The sequence below is a fragment of the Cynocephalus volans genome, chromosome 1 (genome assembly GCF_027409185.1).
Source record: "Cynocephalus volans isolate mCynVol1 chromosome 1, mCynVol1.pri, whole genome shotgun sequence".
Lineage (NCBI taxonomy): Eukaryota > Metazoa > Chordata > Mammalia > Dermoptera > Cynocephalidae > Cynocephalus > Cynocephalus volans.
In genome coordinates this window covers 268,029,031-268,052,450 of record NC_084460.1, presented here as the reverse complement: position 1 = coordinate 268,052,450, position 23,420 = coordinate 268,029,031, and the positions used below count along the sequence as shown (strand labels likewise).

At 35.8% G+C, this 23,420-nt stretch overlaps 1 protein-coding gene across 2 annotated transcripts; it reads left to right on the top strand.

Annotated features, from left to right (window-relative positions):
- The first annotated feature begins 2,568 nt into the window (after positions 1 to 2,568).
- Positions 2,569 to 21,393, top strand: WDR12 (WD repeat domain 12). Of its 2 annotated transcripts, XM_063107864.1 has the most exons (14): positions 2,569 to 2,923; positions 3,520 to 3,641; positions 7,500 to 7,594; positions 10,071 to 10,165; positions 10,901 to 11,007; positions 12,087 to 12,202; positions 12,752 to 12,906; positions 14,289 to 14,334; positions 15,899 to 15,984; positions 17,676 to 17,816; positions 17,929 to 18,034; positions 18,192 to 18,324; positions 20,030 to 20,102; positions 21,060 to 21,393. In XM_063107864.1, the coding sequence occupies exons 2-14, from the start codon at positions 3,601 to 3,603 to the stop codon at positions 21,135 to 21,137; spliced, it is 1,272 nt and encodes a 423-aa protein (XP_062963934.1). In that variant the 5' UTR covers positions 2,569 to 2,923; positions 3,520 to 3,600; the 3' UTR covers positions 21,138 to 21,393. The 2 variants fall into 2 exon arrangements, with proteins under 2 accessions (XP_062963934.1, XP_062963924.1); XM_063107854.1 differs by lacking the exon at positions 2,569 to 2,923 and having other exon boundaries at positions 3,200 to 3,641.
- The last annotated feature ends 2,027 nt before the right edge of the window (positions 21,394 to 23,420 follow it).

Below are 23,420 nucleotides of genomic sequence, written 5' to 3'. Positions count from 1 at the left end.
TAAAGAAAGGAGAAAGTATTAAATATGGAGTCTAGATAGTTAACAATGGTTGGACTTCAGAAAACACACTAAGACATTAAATTTTGCAGGCAAACTGCTTTCTAGAATGTTTCATATCACATTAAAGAAGTGGATTTTATCTTATATCAAAAGTAAAGATTAGGAAGAAACTAAAATTAATGGGTCAATACTTTCATTTTTGGGAGAAAGGGTTGTATTGTTTACATATAGTGAGTTCATGGAAGAGGGGAAGAGACTATTCAGACTGTAGTGACTCTATAAAGGATCATACTTGGGCTACTACTGTTTTGATCTTGATCAAAAAAGCAACTCTATTTGCTCAGAACTTTAGAGGTAATTTCTCAGGTGTAATTTCTAAAAAACTGTCCTAACATCTGATTATGTTGTTCAGTTTCCCCCATAGACTCCTGTGTATCAAAATTTATCTGTTAAAACCAATAATCTGAAAATAAATCTCCGAACAGGATAATCGAAGGAAGAAGCCACTTGAATTTTAGTCTTTGAGTTGCTTTTAATTCCTGGTACCCTGGTCAGTGTCCTAAGAGATCCTGAAATCTATTCAATATCAGTGTCACACCTTATTAACTACATTAAAAAATGATGCTAAGAAAGTACTTTAGAAAATAAAATTTCCCTCATCTTTTAGAGGTAGGTAAATGATATAATGTTCCTTTTATAATATGTACAAAATTACTATGAAGCAGTGTTGTCAAAAATTAAATCAAGACTCCTAAGTCAAAAATATTTTAATAGGATAATTTATTTTTTTAAAGATGGGTTTTGAAAGTTAAGTGTTAAATCAACATCAAAATTTTAAATGTATGCAAATATATATAAACAATAACCTATTTTAACTTTTTATTTTTCAGTGAAAAAAATCTAAGGCTGATGTTCACAATGTCTCTTTTATTTAAGGTTTGCCCTCTCTTATGAACTTCCCTGTAACCTTGGTTTCTACCTGTTTCTTACCCCACACATTCATACCTCTTTTTACTTCTTTTTATTTGAGAACTTTACAAATTATTTCAATTAATCCTTACAATGGATTAAAAGATCTCCAAAGTAGATTTTATCTCTGTTTACAGGTAAGAAAACCAAAGCTGTCAAGTAACTTTTTTAAGGTAACAGAGTGTTAGGTTCAGATTCAAAATCGAGTAGGAAAAAAATACAAAAACAATTAGGACTCCACAGCCCATGCATAGTCTTTACACCATACCACACTATGCCATTATACACAGAAAACAGGAAACTATAATATTATAAAGAGAAACGTATTTTCCAAGCTGTGGTTCTCCAGATAACAATGTGTCTTCGTGAGGACCACAGTAAATAAATCCTGTAAGAAACAATTAAAGTGTTTCAACCTTCAGGTGCCCCAACTTATCTAATGTGTAAATCCTCACCATTACGATGAATCACATGGTTAAATGACCACCATTTCTCTGAGTATTAGCAAGTCCAGTCCTACCAAGTGATTTCCTGGGACACAAGAGGTTTTCTCATTTTCTTCCCCTCCACTCATGTGGTTATTCTATACCATATTTGTTCATAACGGCAAAGCTTTCAGTTAAACTTGAATTGATAACTATTATGATGGTAACAATAATCAGCATTTACTTAGTGCTTCCTATGTGGCATTTAGTTCTCACAGTTGACCAAAGTGTGGCACAGAGAGGTTAATTAAGCAGCAGAGTTCCAACCTAGGCATTCTGGTTCCAAGGCCTGCATTCTACGAGGGTTAATAAATTGAAAAGTCTTACTTCTACTTTCATTGCTCTCTAATAAAGATTATTTTTCGCGTCCAGTTGTTTAAGTCACTTCTCTACGGTTGACTTAAATATTAGGCTTCTACTTAATTGCAATGAATATTTAAGCCATGTAAAAAGGAAAACTTTAGTTGTCTTCACCTGCACACACAACGCTCTGCCCACAAATTTTGCAATCCAGTTCTGCCTGATTCTAAACTGCTGTCTCTTGAAGTCCCCCTCTTGGAGCTTTTCTGTTGAACACCTTAAAAAGTGACTTTGGGGTCTGGACAGTACTTCACCATTCCTCTTCCCTCAGAAAATCTTTACTGAATTAGAGTAATTCTCGGGGCCACTGAGAATAAGACATAGGCCTTCGGGTAACTTGAAGAGAAAAAAAAAGTGGGGGAGGAGTGGGAAGACGGTTTCCCCTTTCTAAACAAAGTATAAAATGGCTCATAAGGGGGAAAAAAAGGACCCTAAAAAGCGGGGCACAGGGCAGCGTGAGGGACCAGACACTGGGCGCTCCCGCCCAAGGGGTCCGGCTCCTTCTCCGCGGCGGTGGTGCATCCTCGGGCTCAGCAACCCTCCTCAAGACACCTAGCCTTCTCCTTCTCCAGCCTGCCTCCCCGGGGCCCGCGAGCCCCGTCCTGGGCTAGGGGTAGTAGGCCCCGCCACTTAGGGCAGCGAAAAGGCCGCGAGGCAGGGCGCAGAGGGCGCCACTAGCGCCGGGATGCGGCGGGGGGCGGGCGCCGGCAGTTGCACGGAGCCCCGGCGGGTCAGAAGGTGACGGGAGGAGGAGGCAGAAGGAAGGAAGGGGGTTTGAGGGGGTTGGGAGGTAGCGTCCAGTCCGTCGGCGCAGACAGCTCTGCCAAACCTCCAACTCCCTCAGTCCTGCCGCCGCTGAGAGCCCCACAAGGCGAGGAGGGAAGTCAGCCGGAGCAGAGGGGAGAAAATTCAAAACGAGTCTACTCAACCTCGTCTTGGCTCCGAGGCCCGGCCGTGGAGACCAGCACAATGCGCAGGCGCACCCCTCTGGGAGCGCGCAGCGCAGTCCCATGAGGTCAGACCACTATCGGCCACCGTCGCCGGCTTCCCTTCTGAGTCGTCCTTTTCCCCCCGCATTTCCGCCCCTCTCCTGGATCTAAAATCCGAAGGTAAGAAGCGAGAACCAAGGGAAAATCTCGGCAGTCAGGTTCTGGCTGCCAATACGCGTGAGAAAAAGAAAAAACGGGCAAGGCTTTAGTCAATCAAGACTGAAGGCGGGGGAAATTTAATAGGTATCTGTCAGGAGTCAAGAGGATTTAAAACGCAAATAAAGTATCCTGAGGCAGCGTGGCAAAAAGACTACTCTTCCCAGTGGTCACAGCGTCTGAGAAGCGCTGCTTTCTGGGAGTTGTAGTATCTAGGAGCTGTCTTTGAAGTATGCGTTCTAAGGACAGCGGCTTACGTTTTTTGTTTTTTAAAAGCAGATTTGAGTTGGACCTTTCTGTATCTTTCTAATCGATCACAGGCCTAAAGAAGTCTAAAAAAGATGAAAGGGACACGCTGCCTTTAAAGACTATGCTTTACTAATCGATGATTCCTAAATCTAGGAATAGGTAGTTGATGTTTGTGGGCTGGGCCTCTGTGGAAGGACAACCTCGTGGTGCCTTTTGCTGAGGAGACCCAAGAAAAGAAAGCGGAAGCCAGGCTTCTACTGCAGCGTCTGGCATACCTGTGCAGTCTAATTTTGAGCGGTCTCTTTTCGTAGAGTCCTAAGAGACAAGAGCTCCCGTTCTCTGACTACTAACCCATACGTTTCTGTGGGCAAGTCTTGTGTGTTCTCCCCGCCATGGCTCAGCTCCAGACTCGCTTCTATACTGACAACAAGAAGTAAGTAAGCACCCCACCCTTCTCTCCTTCCAACAGCCCCTTCGGTATGACCTTGTGGATCCCTGGTTGTCTTTGCTGTCAGCTCACTACTCGCCCCCCCCCCCCTTTTTTTTTTTGCTGGACTCCTTGCTGGAGCCCGTTGTCCGCTCAAGTTGGAAATGGTGCCTTGCGAGGGTTTCTCAGGAATCTCGTGGCAGTCCTCCGAGATCGTCTCCTTTCTGCCTAGCTTTTGTCTAGCTTTGCGGGCCCTATATAATTTGAATTGTGAGTGTGGAGGGGAACCGAAAGGCTTCAGGTTTGCTTTCTGAGTGAAGCACACTATGCACGTAATTTAACAGTGAACAATGGGCCATGTCCTTTTTGGCTGTTAATAGCGTTTCACAGTTTTTGAAAATAAGACTTCATTTTCTTTTTAAGTAGGTGATAGAAAATGGTTTTCTAAACCAGGCTACAGAGAGGAGCTCTGAATAGGGGGCTGGTAGAACGGGTTTTTGATAAGAGATTGTGAAGTCAGTTCAGTTACCTATTTGAGTATTTACGTGTGGGGGCGGGGGGCTGGCCGGTTAGCTCAGTTGGTTAGAGTGTGGTGCTGATAACACCAAGGTCCAGGGTTCCATCCCTGTACCAGCCCCCCCCCAAAATCATATACTTTATATATGTGCTATTTATTATATAAATAAGTCATGTATTTATTTATATGTAAACACATAAATATAAAAATTTTTACCAATAATCACTCACTTAAAACCTAATTATATGCTGTCTTTTTGCACTATTAGTTTTATTTGTGTTTGCCTGGTCTCTTCACCTGTATTTTAAGTACATTGAGGGCAGGGATTATGTATTAAGCTTCTTGAATTTACTGAGTCAACAGTGTTTGTCAAGTTTTTCTGGTGCTAATGATAAATGATAAATATTTGTTTTATTAATAAGCTAACGTCAGTCATAAACTAGGAAACTCTCATCTGAATTAAAATTATACCTATGATTTTGTGTTTGTAGCTTTTTGAGTTTGTTGCTTACAGTATACATAAATCATATAATCAATGCCCATGAGTATATATACTTATATTCTTAGCCTTGATACTTCTCAAGGAATGAGGTGATGCAATAGCATAACCACTGTATTTTTTAATTGAAATTTTTATTGTGATAATTGGTTTTCACATGAAGTTGTAAGAAATAATAGATCACTGTATTTTAACCCCTGAAATGAACAGATAAATATATATGTGTGTGGATTTAGATTCTCCAAAAGATAACAAAACTTACAAGTTAAAGTTCTTGGTTTTTTCCTTTCAATTGATATATTTTAGTCAATTGAGGAGAGAAAAGTAGCACTATACACATGTATGAAGAAAATTCACATATGTAAGAAGAAGAAGCAAAAATTTTAATTTCTAGGTTTTGTTCCTTTTGGAGAAACTATACTGCTTACGTTTTGGCATGATAAATACAACTATAGTCTTATTACTCAAAGTATAGTTGAGGATCAGCATCATCATGTTTGCAGAGTTGTACAACCATCACCACACTCAATTTTAGAACAGTTTTCACCACCCTTTAGCTGTCCCCCCACCCCAATCCCCTCAATATCCCCAGCCCTTGTCAACCACTCATCCATCTACTTTCTATCTGTGCAGATTTGTCTTTTCTGGACATTTTGTGTAAATGGAATTACGTAATATGTGCTCTTTTGAGACTGGTTTCTTTCACTTAGTATGATGTTATCATGTTTCATCCATGTTGTAGTATTTATCAGTACTTCATTCCTTTTAAGACCAAATAATATTCCATTGTAGGGATATACCACTGTTTTTCCATTGATTAGATGATGGACGTTTGTGTTGTTTCCACCTTTTAGCTATTATGATAGTGGTTATATGAACATTCACGTTCAAGTTTTTGTGTGGACATTTGTTTCCATTTCTTTTGGGTATATTCTTAGAAATGGAGTTGCCAGGTCAGATGGTAATTCCACATTTACTTTTTGAGGAAATGCCGGACTGTTTTCCAAAGCAACTGCACCATTTTCATTGCTACCAGCAATGTATGCGGTTCCCATGGGGTGGGCCTTGCACTGGTCACTTGTGATGATTCACCAGCCTTTGAGTAGCTCCTTTTTTCAGTTGTCCGTGTCCCCCAGCTCCTTTGGGTCCATGGGAACCTTGTCAGTGGTCTTGCTGGCCTGGCTTCCACAAAGGCCATCTTCTCCTCTGCAGTCTCCAAGCAACTTCACAAAGGGCACAGCTGTGGTTTTTGCCACCTCTTGCTCCATGTGCTCACCAGGGCCAGCCTTGAAATGGCCAAGGCTTGAAATAGTTGGAGCAGTCCCTTTGTATTCATTGTTTGTGTTGCTTTTAACAAGATCCCTGGAATTGGGTGATTTATAAGAGAACAAAATTTATTGTTTATAGTTTCAGAGGCTAGGAAGTCCAAAGTCCAGGGAACACACCTGGTGAAGGCTTTCTTTAGTGGTGACTTGAGTGACAGCAGGGTATCACACTGTGAAATGGGAAGCAGAGAGAGCAAGACCTACTCTCCTCTCTTTTAAACCCCTCAGAATCACGCCCCTGACCATTTTTAATCCATTCACTACTGCATGGTCCTACAATCCAGTCACCTCTTCAAGGATCCACCTTTCAATTATGATAAGAGGATTCCCCACCCTCTAACAGTCACAGTGAGGGCCAAGTTTCTAATACATAAAACTTGGGGGACACAATTCAATCTTCAGTGAGTTTTGGGGGGACATAATTCAGTCCACTACACCCTTTCTTTTTCTCATCGTGGCTTCCCCCACCTTCATGAACTCTGTAGGTCTCTCTTTCCCTGAGCTCTAGCGGCCCCAGTTTGGCAGTCTTTGCTTTTTAATGGTTGTAAATTCCTCGATTGTGGGAGAGTGATGCTGGGGACCATCTATTCTTTCATCTTAATTCTCCCCCTGCCCACTTTTTAAATGTCTTTGTTATTGAGTTACAAATATTCTTTATGTATTCTAGATAAAAGTTCTTTATCAGATATATGATTTGCAAATATTTTCCCACATGCTCTATAATAAGAGTGTCCTGATCTGCCTCCTGTCATGTATTCCTCTAATTCAGTCTCCATTGTGCAGCCAGGAAGATCTGACTAAACGAAATTCTGATGGTGTTATTCCTTAACTTGGCCTGCTTGAATGGTTCCACATTACCTATAAAAGAAGTAAAAACTATTTCACACAATATATAAAGCACTCCCTGCATCTCTCTTTAGCTTTATCTTTGGTCACTCCCTAGAGCAAAATCACACTTTCTCGTATAGGCTGGGTGATCAGTTTAACAAAGTAGCGCTATTGTTTTGCTGTTCTCTCTGCTTTCCTTCTCCCTTTCTTCCTGCCTACCCCTCCCTCACCTGGCAGAAACTTTTCTAGATGTAGCTTAAGAATGATCTTTTGCGGGGGGCTGGCCAGTTAGTGCAGTTGGTTAGAGTGTGGTATTGCTAACACTAAGGTCCAGGGTTTGATCCCTGTACTGGCTGGTTGCCAAAAAAATAAATGAATAATCTGTTTGTGCATCTTTTCATAAGTCTCTCCCACCCTACTTTTCCCTTGTTGAAATGACTTATCACTTCTTGTTCTCTAATTTTATATGCATATCACTTATGGCATTGTTCTTACGTAGCTTCTTTGTATTTGATTACCAGACTTTAACCTCTTCTGAGAACAGAGACCATGTCTTAATTCATTTAGGTTTACTCCGTGTAGCAAAATGTCTGTCATGTAGTAGGTAACCAACAAATGTTTGTTGGATGAATAAATGTATATTTCTTAAAATATCTGTAGATTTGATCTTGACATATCATTTCCTTTCCTTTTAGATATGCAGTAGATGATGTTCCCTTCTCAATTCCCGCTGCCTCTGAAATTGCTGACCTTAGTAATATCATCAATAAATTGCTGGAGGTCAAAAATGGTGGGTATATATGCTCTAAGAAGTTAGAAGAGGACACAAGGCCACTAACTATACTGAAATACATTACATTTTAATTTTATTTCCTTTTCTGGTCTCATTTTATATTATTGTATAAAATTTGTAATTGTAAAATTTATCAATTATAACATACAGGTTTCCCTGTGGGATGACACTTTGAAAAAAAAAGTTTTCAGAAAAATATTTTGTTTAATGTGCCTTTAAGGTAATATAGAGATTAGGTGGTTGTAATTTAGGAATAAAGATTTTAGCATAAGACGTGATATAGAGGTAATCAGGCATTATGAGTGTGCCACAGAGGTCTTGGTTATGTAGGCATAAAACATGCAGGACAAAGCAAAACGACAATATCCATATTTGAATTTTACATAATAACAAAATGCCAGCATTAACACTGGTGTTTTATTTTTTTGTGTTCAGAATCCATTTAAAAAAATGAGTATAACAAAAATTTATAAACATGCAAGAATATCAAGTAAAACATTTATAAAGATATAAATATTAAACATCTGTTATTGTACTAAAAAAAATTATTTGCCCATTAAATTAATATGAGCAATGTATGTACGAATGTAGATGAATAAGATTGGCCTGAGCTGATAATAGTCAAAGTTGGGTGATAGATATATGGAGGTTTATTATATTATTCTCCACTTTTTCATATGTTTGAAATTTTCTGTAATGTTTTTTAAAAAGTAATGAAACATTGCATAAAATAGAAAATTTAAATATGAAGAATTGAAAATCACAAAATGTGATCTTTACAAACAAAATGTCAATGGAGTCACCATTTAGAGGCAAGTGTGTTTTTATGCAGATGTTTCCAGTGCTGCAAAGCTCTTTTGACTCTACCCTAGTTAGAGGAATGAGGAAGAATTATAATCTAATGCCTAATATTTTCTCCTTCATCTTCAACAGTCCCATAACTGTTTGGTTAAGTTTCAGATGTTATTTTTTAATAATTTTTTTAAGGGGGTGGACAGGGTCTGCATTCTCTTTATTGTTAGCACGCTGCAGTTCATGAGTCAGATATTCACATTGCATTTTCTTTTGGTCCTTGTCTGTAGTTTCATCATGGCTATATAGATTCTGATTCATAGTTACCTTTACACATTTCAAAACTTGTATTTTCTACTTGTTGAAAAAGTCTTTGAACTAGAATAAGAATTATTCTTGCAATAAAAGCTTTGCAATATCAGTATGTGGTTGTTATTACCCAAATAGTTCTATATTTTTCTAAACTTGTAGACTAAGCATTTGTCTTTTTGCATAAATCGAATAACTGAGTCATTGCTTTTGAGTCGAAGATGCAGATGATTTAGATTTCAGATTTTTAAAAAATAACAAACCAAATAGTTGATGAGGGAATTTTTAAAAAGGATTACAGCTAATAAATGCAGAAATAATGACAGAATAAGACTATTACCATTTTGCAACTATTATCAATAGCTGCTAAAACCATTAATTAAATAAATGACTGACAGGGAACATTAAGGTGGATAGGTTCAGACTGACATCATCTGAGCCCAAAAGTAGATCTTAACATCTTAAAAAAAAGAGACACAACTAGTTATTACATGCATCCTGACACGGTAGGAATACACAATAGGAAATACACAGTACTGCCTGGGAATGTTCTTGCCAATACAACCAAACCTGAAATCTAAACCAGCATTTAGGTGTAACTAGTTTACAGTATGTATAGGTGATAGAGAAATATGTTAAAGGACACTTTGGAGATGTAATCAACAAAACTAAAAATGTAGGAAATACTACAAGACACATGACCCACTTTCTTCAATAAATAAATGACAAGGAGAAAAAGGAAAGGGAGCTGTTAAAGATTGAAAGAAACATACTTAATCAAATAAAATGTATGGGCTTTGGATGCTGATTTTAAAAAGCCCACTGTAAAAAATACGGGTGTTGCCTGGCTATTTGATATTAGAAGGAATAATTGTTAAATTTTTTAACATTGTGACTATTGTTTTTAAGTCCTTATATTTTAGAGATACATACTAAAGTATTTACAGATGAAATGTTATCATTTCTGAGGTTTCGCTTAAAATAAACCGGCAGGGGAATGGAGGGAGGAGTATAGAAGATTGTCCATGAGCTAGTAGATGTCAAAGTGGGTGCTGGTGATGGGGATTCATTGTTATTTCAACTTCTGTGTATGTTTGAAATTTTCATAGAATAAAAAGTTTTTTAAGAATTAAAATAAGTACACCAACAACAATAACAAAAAAATTATACCAAAAGAACAAAGTACTTCTTTTCATAAAAATCACATAGTATAAATACATGGCCTAATTGTGTCATGAGAAATTCTGGAGAAACTCAGAGGCCACACTGGGATAATAGGTACATGTTTGTTTTGAGGGTTCTCGTATACCTCTGTGCCAATACCACTTCAGATCCTAAGAGCATTAATAGTTTTATTATGTATTTTCTTTAGAGTTCCACAAACATGTGGAGTTTGATTTCCTTATCAAGGGCCAGTTTCTGCGAATGCCCTTGGTCAAACATATGGAACTGGAGAACATCTCATCAGTAAGTTCAAATACTTACCTTCTGTATTTTACTTAAGGCATTATCAGATATTATAGGTAAACTTTTAGAATCAGCCTGAATTTATCTTTAGCACCCAAGATTCTTTTGTTTATTGTTTTTTCCTAGAAATTTGCGTATTCAATTTTAAAACCTTTTCTTATGAAATTATTTTATTCAAGAAAATGCAGATGAACACATTCTTCATATTGGTGGAAGATCTATCAAGAAAGAGAATAGCAAATATGTTTGAATATAAATATTGAATATACATAAGGGAAGAGCAAAAAATATATTCAGTAAGGGAATAGCAAAAAATATTTGGTGATTTAAAAAATTATAAAATATACATAACATAAAATTTACCATTTTTACCACTTTTAAGTGTACAATTCAGTGACATAAAGTACCTTCACAATATTGTATAACCATCATCACTATCCATTTCCAGAATGTTTCATCCTCCTAAGCAGGAGCTCTGTACCCATTAAACAATATGCTTTTATGATTTAATTTCAAAGTTTCCTATATTTTTCCCCCACTTTTAGCATAAGTTTTCCATGGCCGTTAACATTTCTTAAATAAAATTTTTTCATTTTTTAATGGCTCCAAGTTTTCTTGGTTAAGAAGGGTTCTAATATCAAGCAGATACATTAAATTGAGATTGCTTTATTTTCATAGTGTAATATTTTAAAAATTGTGCCATCTGATTTATTTCTGGTTTTCCTCTGTGACTAGGAAGAAGTTGTGGAACTAGAATACGTGGAGAAGTACACTGCACCCCAGCCAGAGCAATGCATGTTACATGATGACTGGATAAGTTCAATTAAAGGGGCGGAGGAATGGTATTGCCAGATAAATGTTCTTCTGTTTTCTTATGCACCTCCTTCAGTCTTTTTTTTTTTTTTTTGTCTTTTTTTTCGTGACCGGCACTCAGCCAGTGAGTGCACCGGCCATTCCTATATAGGATCGAACCTGCGGCGGGAGCGTCGCTGCGCTCCCAGCGCCGCACTCTCCCGAGTGCGCCACAGGCTCGGCCCTCCTTCAGTCTTTTATGTCCACTATGTGAATATTTTTCTCTAATTCCCTGTTCTTTGTAAAAGTAATTTTGTGATGTATATCAGTGACCAGGCCAAAAGAAAGATCTTTGCATTCAGTGTGTTCAAGAAGAAACAGGTATTTATTTATAGGTTTTCTTTTCTGTTTCAAGGTATCCTAATGACATTTGTCTTCTGACAAATCCGGGAAAAAAAAAAAAAAATCAGGTGTCTTAGGGCATTTAATTTATCTGGTTTGAGTATGTTGCTTTTAAGACCAAGGATATAATTTGTTTCATAGAGGAAAAAATAACTTTTATAGCCACAGATCTCCTGGTCTGCTGCCATGAAGATGCAGATCATGCTATTTTAGAACTAGAAAGGACAGACTGGAATCAAGTAAGAAAGTATGGATGACTCAGAGCAAATCCTACTGGCCTTATAGAAAAACACCTCAAGAGTGGATCATAGTAGGAGCTTACTTCTTTCAAAGAATGTCTCCCTGGAGTTATTATACAAAGTTGTGCTTTTATAGGTTTTACTTTTACTTCATATGGTTTTACTGTTTTTCTCTTTAATGATTTTCACTAGTTAAGTACAAAGGATTATTAGGCTTCACAAGCAATTTGCCTAGCTTTCCTAAGAGTTGTAGTATTTACAACAATAGTAAAAATGAAATCTAGTTTGTCAGTTATTATTTTTAGGAGGTCAGGAAAAGTGTAATATCTGATCTGTTCTAGAATATTTTGAAATCATGATCACCATATTAAAGAAGAGTTTAAAAGTATAATCCTTAAGGTTTACTTTGTCGTTGCCATAGAAACACAATTTTCAGGGTTTGAAAAAGTTTCTTTTTGAATTTCATAGGATTGTTTTTCTCTTCATAGGATCTTGACAGGTTCTTATGATAAGACTTCTCGGATCTGGTCCTTGGAAGGAAAGTCAATAATGACAATTGTGGGACATACAGATGTTGTAAAAGATGTGGCCTGGGTGAAAAAAGGTTAGGACTCTTTGCCTAATTTGAGATGAATCCTAGATAGAAATTTGGAAATAAGCCATTTTCAGTTCTAGGGCAGAATGGTGAGTGGGTTAGGAAATATCTTAAGCCATTGTTACTGTGAGGTCTTTCCAAAGTATAGTGTTCAAGAAGAAAAGGATTATATTAAAAAATCCATAGATTGATGGAAGTGAATCCTTACTAAATTATATCAGATAATACACATTTTTCAGGTTAATACTGAGTGTATTAAACTTATATCTTCTGTTTTTGAAGACTGTCTTTCTTTTTAGTGTACTTTATTTTGTTTGTTGTGTTTTTTTTATGACCAGCCAGCTGGTTTGGGGATCCAAACCCTTGACATTAGTGTTATAACCAACTAGGCTAATCGGCCAGCCCCTTTATCTTTTTAAAAACTGGCCATATGATCTTTCTTACCTTTTTAACAAATTTTTCAACAACAAAAAAAATTCAGTTCTCCGATCTCAGAACATGATATCTTTAAAATTATGTACTGATTTGTTTCTAATTCTTGTGTTCTCCTTTCTTCAGACAGTTTGTCTTGCTTATTACTGAGTGCCTCAATGGATCAGACTATTCTCTTATGGGAATGGAATGTAGAGAGAAACAAAGTGAAAGCTCTACACTGCTGCCGAGGTCATGCTGGAAGCGTGGATTCTATAGCTGTTAATAGCTCTGGAACTAAAGTAAGTAGCTAATGTGTTATTAGTATTGTGTTAAATTAGAATTTGAGCTTCTTACTAAATGTTTTTTTCCTACATATATGCATTGTGATAGGCTTAGTTTGATAACAATCGAGGACTAAAGCATATGATTATAAACCAAAAGCAAATACATATACAAGAGATATATTTACTTCTTCAGTCTGGGTATCTCTGACTTAGAACCTTATATAAACTGCAAATATTTTAAGAAATCAGGTAAAAAAAAAAAAAAAAAGCAGTTTCTTTATGTAACCTTCTTAAATCATAGTAATTGACATATTTTCAGTCTATCAGCTATTCTTAAGTACTGTCATCAATTGAAAATGCCTAGTTGATCATCTGAGCCTTAGTATACACAAAGGTTAGTGTTAATAGAGTTTGTTTTATCATAAGTGCTAATCTACTCTTTATCATGACAAAATGATAAAAATTAGTTAAAAGGAAACAAACCTGAGGGCAATGCTATTTTGTCTTATAAGGGTTTAGAAACTCTCTTACAATTTGAAAGTCCCCTAAGCCACTTTGAAGTATTCTGAATTTAAGAGTGTTTCTTCAGTATTTCTTTGCCAATTAGGGTAACAAAGGAAATTTGATGCACTCAAAGGTAAAGATTTATGATTTTCATATTGAGCCGAAAAGAAGGTTTACATGTTGTTTAGTCCAAACCTAAGTGAATTAACTATACCCTCTTTTTGGCTGTAAGAGGCAGAAACTCATCTTGACTTGTTTAAGCTTAAAAGAAAATTTACTGGATTGGGAGATCCAAGGAAGGACTAAACAAAAACATCACCATCTTGAAGAATGTGATGTGGTTGTTTATTTGGGCCTAGTGGAATGGAGGCTTGAATGTAGTGAGCACACCCTCTCCTTCTCTTATCTCCCCAAGTTGACTTTATTCTCTCTCACCTCAGACTGGCTTTCTCCACATGTCAATAAGCTTGGCTTTTAATATTGCCCAGGTTTTACATCCTATACTGGAAAAAGACTGACTTCAACTCTCTGGAACGTAAGTTTTTTAAAAAGGTCCTGGATGAGGAAGAGACCTACTGGTACACTGTAGGTCCGTTGCCCACCCTGATCTAATCAACAATGGCCAGGGTACCAGGACCATATAAGAATGAACGCTCCCTCAATTCCCATGCAGATTGAGGGTATAGCTTCCAGGAGACTAGTAAGTTAGGCAGATGATACCATCTAGTAAGACTAGTAAACAGAGCAGATGATACCAGTAAAGGATTTCAGAGCCTATGTGTCACAGAGATTAAGCAAGCAAAGTAAAGGTTTTTAAGTTAAATAGAAAAAAATGAGGCAAATTATATGAATTATGTTACATATGCTTTTTCCCTTCATATATCTCTATTTAGTTTTGCAGTGGCTCCTGGGATAAGATGCTAAAGATATGGTCTACAGGTAAATTACATATTTCTTTTACTTTGACTTATTAATGATATTTGAAGAATTTCAGGCTGGTCGGGTAGTTCATTTGGGAGGAGGTGGTGCTGATAATACCAAGGTTAAGGGTTCAGATCCCTGTACTGGTGAGCCACCGGGAGAAAAAAAAAAAAAAAAAAATTCAGTGAAAGAGGACTTTTCAATCCATATTTTGCCATAAAGATGGACCAGAGCTTTTTAGGACATAAAGGAGCATAGTATGGTGACAAATTAGTATTTTTCCTTGTGTTTCAAGATTTTTTTCTACCCAACCACCCCCTTATTTCTTAGATAATGACATTGAATTGCTGCAATTATCAACAACATCAGGAACCTAGAAATAAACAAAAATACTTTGAGTCATTTCAACTCAGAAGTCATTTTGACTCATTTAAAAATGATTTTTGAGTCATTTTACTGTTAGAGGAATTTTTTAGTGAAGCTGGTTTATTTAAAAAAATTTCTTAATACAGTTTTACCAAGGTTAATATTCTTAATTTGAAAACGTAGATTAAAAGGAACAATTGAAAGCGAGGGAAGAAGAGGAAGGACTCTTCAAGGATTGTGCCTTGATAGTAGTAAGAAGACACTGATGGAAAGAGGAAAAAAACACAGATATTTAAATTTTAAATTACAGTAGCTAGAACTATTTATTGCACAGGTAAACAGATTAGAATACCTCTGTTACTTCTGAGGGAGTTGCTGTATTTTATTAATACCTTAAATACAGGTCATGAAGTAGAGTTAAGGGGGATCAAGAAAAGCCTAATCAGTTTTAAATAATTTTGTGTAAGTTGGCAGGAAATATATACCATTTAGGAAATTTTATAAAAATGATTAAAGCAAAACAATTTTGAGGCAGGAAGACATTTAGTTTAGAAAATTTTCCTTTTGTGGAATATTTTATCTTTTGATAGTGCTGGGTAAGTGAGATATTTTATATGAATAGCTGTATCCTTTAAGGGGTTTATAATCTAGTTAGGGAAAGCAGATTAATATTCATGAAAGTTACAAAACATTAAAATCTGTAGTTTTTAGTCTGGGTGTGCTACCTAATCAAATGATGTGTAACAAAGGTTTCCAAAAATCAAAAAATAACTGAAATGCTTTTCTTTGTTAGAAAAGTGAAATAGTCGAGGACAATAAACATGGCTGAAATATATCTCCTTTTAACATGTTTACCTTATCATTCATAACATAAGTGCAATCTGGTCATAACTCTTCTAGAACTAAGAGTAAGCAATTTTTCATAGCTATGATAAAGTGATGATGTAATGATGATTTTAAAGACATAGCAAGATATCAAACTGGTTAGGTTTTAGTTTTTTAATGTACTTAATTTTTGCTTTCTCATTTTTGAAGATTGGTGATGTATGTATTGTGTTTCTATCTGTTAACCATAATGATGAGTAATCCCTTCCCTAACCAGTTGAGAGAACATGGAGAAACTGTATACCCAGAAATGTAAAGAATTGTTTCAGACAGTTGGCAGTTAATATTCACTAAATTTTAAAAATATCAAATCTAATTCTCTATGATGCAGTCCCTACAGATGAAGAAGATGAAATGGAGGAACCCACAAATAGACCAAGAAAGAAACAGAAAACAGAGCAGTTGGGACTAACAAGGGTGAGTATTTGTGAGAACTGACTGTACTCAGCCTAGGTCTGTATTGATGAATATATGGTAATTTAATAGTGTGTTTCTTATTTATATTTCCTTTTGTCTTACCTTGCTTCTTCAACCATAATTGTGCTTTCTTTCAGTAGGTTGGTAAATTTTCATTGTAAACAAGTCTTTGAATGTAGGAGCATTGAGTCAAGCTTACGAATTGGTAGGGGGATTAATTAGCTATTATATTTGATCCTATGGTGCATTCTGAAGTGTAGGATCTTTTAATTGTTAAAGCTTGCTCTCAAGTTAAGTGAAGCATCTAATTACCTGAATGTTTAATATAATATTATTTGTTTTATACACTTAGGATATAATTCGTATTAGGGATGTGAGTTATATCTCCTAAATTACTAGAAACCAGGAGTTTAATTTGGGGTTTGATTCTATTATTTAGCTATTAGATCTCATTAAATCAAACTCAGAAAGTTCATCCAGATTTTTTAATTTTTTAAAAAAAATATTTAAGATTGAATATATTCAAGGTGTATAACATGATGATTAGATATGTGTATATATTGTATAATGATTACCACAATCAAATTAACACATTTATAAAGTACCATGCTGTACGTTAGATCTGCGGAACTTGTTCATATTATAACTGAAAATTTGTACTCTTTGACCAACATTTCCCCATTTCCCCCACACCTCTGCCCTTGGCAACCACCATTCTACTCTCTCCTTTCATGAGTTTGACTTTCATCCAAATTCTTATTTATCCTATTCCGTTATAAAGATAGTTGTGATAGTATGACCTAACCTCTACATACTTAATGAGAAGGATGATACGGAGTCAGGTTTAGAAAACATATTTTTTATTCATTATTTAAAGATTAAACAATAGGATGTAAAGATGCTGAGGAAATGGGACAGTGAGAATAACGCATTGAGATTAATTTACCTGGAGGAGTCATGTAGAAATTAGCAGCACCTTGACTCAAAACTAGATCTGTCTGACTCCAAAGCTTTTTCTGCTAACTCTGAAGCAGGTTCACTAATAACCAATTCCAAGGGAAGACTCCCACTGCATAGAGGACAGTAAAGATCATCTCTGTGCCAACTACCAGGAATGGGAGTCTAAACACTTCCACCCACAGCATCCTGGGCTGCAGTTTTACCAACTGCCCGAGTCAAGTGAGACAGAACACACTCACTTGCAACAAATTATATGAAGCGGATTTATTACCTCCACATAGGCAGCAAGGGACAAAAGAAGCCTAAGATCCATTGTGAGCCGGTCCCCCAAGGCTCCAGAAAGCTGCCCAGGGTAGATTGAGTCTCGACTGTGTATGTCCCACTTGCACCACAGCTGAGGGATCCCAAAAAGCAGTTCACCTTGGATCTTATAAACTGGGGTCATATGACTCACTGGGCAAGCTTTGAAGGACATCCCCTCAAATCTGCCACTTATATGCTGTATGGCCTTGGCAAGGTAATCTTTCTCAGCTTCAATGTCTTCATATATAAAATAAAACAGAAATACTCATCTTAGGGCATTGTTATAAAGAAGAAATAAGGCAGGATATGACAGCTAAAACACCCGGCAAAATATCTGGCATATGGGCTTCAGAAGTATAACTACTATTATTGTTTCAGTTACTCTGAAATGAAAATGCTTTCCCCTGTTGGGGGTCTTTCATTTCTAGACTCCCATGGTGACCCTCTCTGGCCATAAGGAAGCAATTTCCTCGGTTCTGTGGTCAGATGCTGAAGAAATTTGCAGTGCATCTTGGGACCACACTATTAGAGTATGGGATGTTGAGTCTGGCAGTCTTAAGTCAACTTTGGTAAGCTTTATAGATTTGGTGGTCCTCTAACTTTGATCTTTTAAATGAGAAACATTTAGAGATGGTTACTTTTAGCCCAGCATGGTTAAACAGTCTTTCCTTTTTTTTTCAGACAGGAAATAAAGTGTTTAATTGTATTTCCTATTCTCCACTTTGTAAACGTTTGGCATCTGGAAGCACAGATAGGCATATCAGACTATGGGATCCCCGAACTAAAGGTGAGTCATGTAAACTACTGAGGGGAAAATATGAGTAAATAACATCAATTTCTCTTCTCACTGGAGATGTGTAAAGAAAAACAAAATTCTACAAATATTCTTTTGATTTGTTCTGCCTACTTTTCTAAAAATTCAACACTTTTTTTTCTTTATACAGATGGTTCTTTGGTGTCACTGTCCTTAACCTCACATACAGGCTGGGTCACATCAGTAAAGTGGTCTCCGACCCATGAACAGCAACTGATTTCAGGTTCTTTAGATAACATTGTGAAGCTGTGGGATACAAGAAGGTAAATCCTATTTATGATCTACAAAAAAAAACCATATCAATTACTTGTTATATACAGAGAAAATGAAATAAATACTGAAATGATTATTCAAAACCAGGAGGGTTAAAAAAAAAAAGTTCTTTTTATACTTCCTGATATAATAAATACTGATATCCAAAAGAAAAGCTAGGATCAAAGGAATTTTCATCATATTAGTATGTTGTTTTTACATTCTGAAAGAATCTAGTTCCGTATTGGTTTATTTTTACCAAAAAAAAATAAAAAATCCACAAGTTTATAAAATCTATTTTTCTGACTTTGTTATAAAACCAGGAAAAAATAACGTTTGTAAAGATTATCCTGAACCTTAGTATAAATTATATGTTAATAGAAAATTAAATATAAATACATTTTTTAAAAGGTAACCAGGTATTAAAGGTGTTTTTCTTATAGGCTAGTGCTATATTAATAGTGTATATGAGCACGCTCATATAAATAAAATGCATACACAATTTATTTACATATTTTTACAAGTAGAATGGAGATGTAGTAACCAAATATCTGTTTGTATGTTGTTGTTCACCAAATCCTTACACTACCATGGTATATACATTTTAATTCTATACTTTATATAGCAATTAACATATAGTTTCTGATAATAGTAGTAAGAGCTATGAAGAAATTAAAGCAAGGTAAAGGGGCACTTCTTTGGGGAAGGCACTCGTTGAAAGTGATATTTTAGTGGCAAATAGAACAAAGGTATGAACCATGCACAGCACATGTTAGAGAGAATAGCAGACAAGGTGGGAAGTATCTTGGCAAGTTGGCAAAATAGCAAGAAGGTCAGTCAGTGTTGATGGAGTGGAGTAAGCAAGGATGAAAGTGGCAAGACATGAGGCATGTAGGGGTTATATCAAGCAAACGTGACCTAATAGGTCGTCATAAGGAGTCTGGAATTCATTCTAAGTGTTATGGGAAGGCTTTGGAGGGTTTTGAGCATTCATTCTAAGTGTTATGGGAAGGCTTTGGAGGGTTTTGAGCAGGGAGCAAGATTAGAAGCAGAGAGGCTGTTGTAATTCAAGAGACAGGTAATGGTGAGTTGGACTATGGTGGTAACATTGGACATAAGTGATTGGATTCTATATATATTTAAGATAGCTCTTTGACAGGATTGGCTTATGGACTGTGGAGATAGGAATCAAGGGTAATGCCCATATTTTCTGCTTGAGCCATTGGGTGATTGGTGGTACCATTTACTTTGATGGGAAAGAGTAGAAAAACAGGTTTGTGAGGGAAAAATCAAGAGTTTTGTTCTGGTTGTTTTAAATTTATAGTGCCCAAAAGACTTCCCAATGTCAGGCAATTGGATATACATATCAAGATCAAGGGATAAGTTTGGGCTGAAGATATAAATTTGGGAGTTATCAGTATATAGATGGTTAGACAAAGGATATATAAAGCCATGATTTGGGAGTAAAAGAAGTCAAGGAAGTGTGAAAATGGGCCTAATAACTAACATTTTTCCTAAATATATTTGTTGCAATAAATCTCTGTAGTCTGCTAATGATATAGGAAAAACAGTAGAGGTGGGCAAGTAAAACCCAGAATTTTAAGATTAAGTGGTTATTGAGGCAAGGATGGTAAATCTGTTAAGTGTGATATTCATATATGTTTGTTCATTTTAATACTATGAATTCATTTAACATGTTAATATTTCATCTTTTAGTTGTAAGGCTCCTCTCTATGATCTGGCTGCTCATGAAGACAAAGTTTTGAGTGTAGACTGGACAGACATAGGGGTAAGAATTTTTCAGTTATTTGGTAAAGAGGAAAATAAGTTATTAGAAAAAATCTGGTGTTTGCTAAACAAAATTTTTTTTTCTTTTTCTTTTTCCTTTTTTTGGCAGCTGGCCAGTCCAGGGATTTGAACCCTTGACCTTGGTGTTACAAGGTGGTTCTCTATCACTGGCCAGCCCCAAAATCTGGTGTTTGTGTTAATAAAGTTATTAGGTTCAATATATCTAATATTCATAATTCTGTATTGTTTCCCTTAATATTATTCATAAAATCTCACATCTCATTCAAAGAAGAAATAAATTTGTCCTTTAATAATAGGACTAGTAAAGTTTGAAATTTTGAAAGTTTTTTTCTCATGATTATCTTAATGAACATTTTAAATCCATAAACTCACTCCTTCAGACTAATTGGATCAAAGTATTTCCCAGTTAGAAAAGTCTTATGTCATAAGTCTGGATTTTAAAATGTGGTTAAAGAATTGCAATTCAGTTATTTTTATGTAATACATAATTTCTTATTGCCTAAGAATTCTCTTCAAATACAGGTACTAGTGCTACTTGAATAATTTATAATATACATTTACTTGCAAAAAATTAATGTGCTGTCCTTTGGAAACTTTTAAGTTTTTTAAATAGGTAAAACTGTATCACACTTCAGATTTTTCAGTTTTATTATATATCTTAGCATATGCTTCATAGAAAGTATAATAGCATATTGTGCCTCAACCATGAATTTGATAACTTTTAATGATAACTTTTAATGTCTTTTAGTATAAGGTATTGTAATATAGTAGTGACACTTGACATAATTGGTCCCTTTAGCTACTAACTATACAAGTTAACTGCTCATCCAGGATTCCTTTTGTAATAACAATCATCAGTATTTAATTAGGTTTAGCTATCATATGAAATAATTGTACTTACTTATGTTTTTATGTCTTTTTATCTCCTTTTACACAGCTACTTCTGAGTGGAGGAGCAGACAATAAATTGTATTCCTACAGATATTCACCTACCACTTCCCATGTGGGGGCATGAAAGTGAATTCACTTCGATTATAGAAATTCTTTCTATAAATGAAATGGTAGAGAATCATTAGATTACATTGATGCAGATGCAGAAAACCGCCTTTTAGGTTTATATAATGCTTTTGCCCTAACATATCACTATCTTTTTTTTCTTTATTTTGTATTTATAATACAATAGTTTGTGTTTGTAAAATATAAAGGTGGCCTGCATTCTGTACCCTGTGCAAACTCTTGTAATTAAACTGAGTTTTTAATTTCTTTTTAAAGGTATTGTTTTGAATTAAGATTTCCTTTTGAAATGTTATAAAAGGATATATTAGAAATACAGTAATTAATTGTCCAGGTTTTTATTTCTGTTGGAGAAACTTAGGTTTTTAAAGTAGCTAGTTAAAAAGAAAAAAGCATCTAGAAAAGACTACTAAAAAAATGAATAGAGAAAAAATAAGAAATACAATTTCCTTTTGGTGAAATGAGTGATGTCTTACTATAAGAAAATAAGACTTTGTATTTATTCAGAACAATAAAAAATGTAGATGTTGCCAATGTATTAAGAATTAGTTAAGATGTTTTAAGTGAAGTACTTCGTATTAAAAATAATGTCATATCTTTTAGAAATTGCATACAGATTTCATGGTAACTAGGAATTTCCTCTTTCCCTAACCTATCCTCATATGTAGATAAGGATAAATTCTATAGACATAACCTTTCAGTCAGTATGAGTTAACAGTCTACAAATTTTTTAATATCATTAGCATTTATCTTTTTGCATATATTATATACAAAATATTTAAGGTAAATGTCTTTTAATTTTATTTTTTTGGCGGCTGGCTAGTATAGGGATTGAATCCTGGACCTTGGTTTTATCAGCACCATGCTCTTACCAACCGAGTTAACTGGCCAGCCCTAAATATCTTTTTAAAATTTCCATCTTTAATGGATTGGTATTCTTCAAGCACAGCATTTACAACCTTTTAGTAACACATGGGAAATCACTTTGATCTCACCATTAGACTGTAATACAATGTATCTCAAATGATGTTCCTATCCAGAAGCCTGGGAAAAAACATCTACACTTGACTGCAGTTGAGAGCCAAATTAACAGTAGATTGAACCAGTTAGGAGTTTAGTTCTCTCATATGTAGAAGTTCTGAGGCAATCTAGGGCTGGTATAGTTATTTTGTTCCACATTCCTTAAGGACTGGACTCAGGCTCTCTCCAGTCCTAGGTCCTCATTTTCACTTAGATCAAGAGCTAGAGCTCCAGTTATCACTTCTTAAAAGTGTTTTTTAATGCCAAAGAAGTGAATAAAGGTAGTCAGAAAGTTCACCCACAAAGTCCTTGTTTTTCTCATTTTGTTCTGATTGGTATAAATTTCATCACATCTGTAGTTTCTGGAAATTTTTTTTGGCGGCTGACCGGTAAGGCGATCCAAATCTCTTGACCTTGGTGCTATCAGTACCACGCTCTCCCAAGTGAGCTATCTGGCCAGTCCTAGTCTGGACATCTGGCTTTCAGAGGACAAAGGTGAATTCATAGTCCTGTTTTGGATGGTCTCTGAATGAGCCTTAAGGGCAGTTATTTAAAATGACTTTCTTAATTCACCCAACCTGGGCTGATCAAATGTAGTGTGCATATACTAGGTGGTTAAAGTAAACATAAACAGGACTATTTATCAGATGCAGTGGACAAAAGAGAAGGCATCTATAACTAGTCCATCATCTATTCTCAATCCTGATTACACAGCAGGATACATTCATGGTTCAGTCATTCTCCTTTGGGATGGACATAATATTAGTGACCAAGTCTCTTGGACAAGGATTGTCTCTGATGATCTCTGCCAAACTCCTCTCCTTGGGTAATTCAAGTGGTTAGATCTTATTCCCTGAACAGGAAGAACATGAGAGGCCAAAAGAAGTCTAGGAGATCCAGTAACTTCTAACATATTGCTTCCCCTTTTCCTCAAAAATCAGGAGTCCACCTTTCAATGTTCCCTTTCTCTCCTTTAGAGGTTGTAGTTACACCAGAGGCAGGCACTTTATGTGGACCTGTTTTCTCCTAAGATTCACTTGGAGAAATGAGTGGAGCTGCATTCCCAGCAGTGAGAGAAGGTAGGAACCCAACAGTGCAGTGCTCAGGACCAGCTGACCAGTACGGGGTTATTTATACCGTCTTGCCATAGTAATGGAGTTTATAAACACATTGATACCTGCTCTCTTAACTCATCAAAGTTTTAAGAGATTTCTTTTTTTACTATTTAACAATAAACTTCCTAGGTTTAAAATTAGGCTCAAAG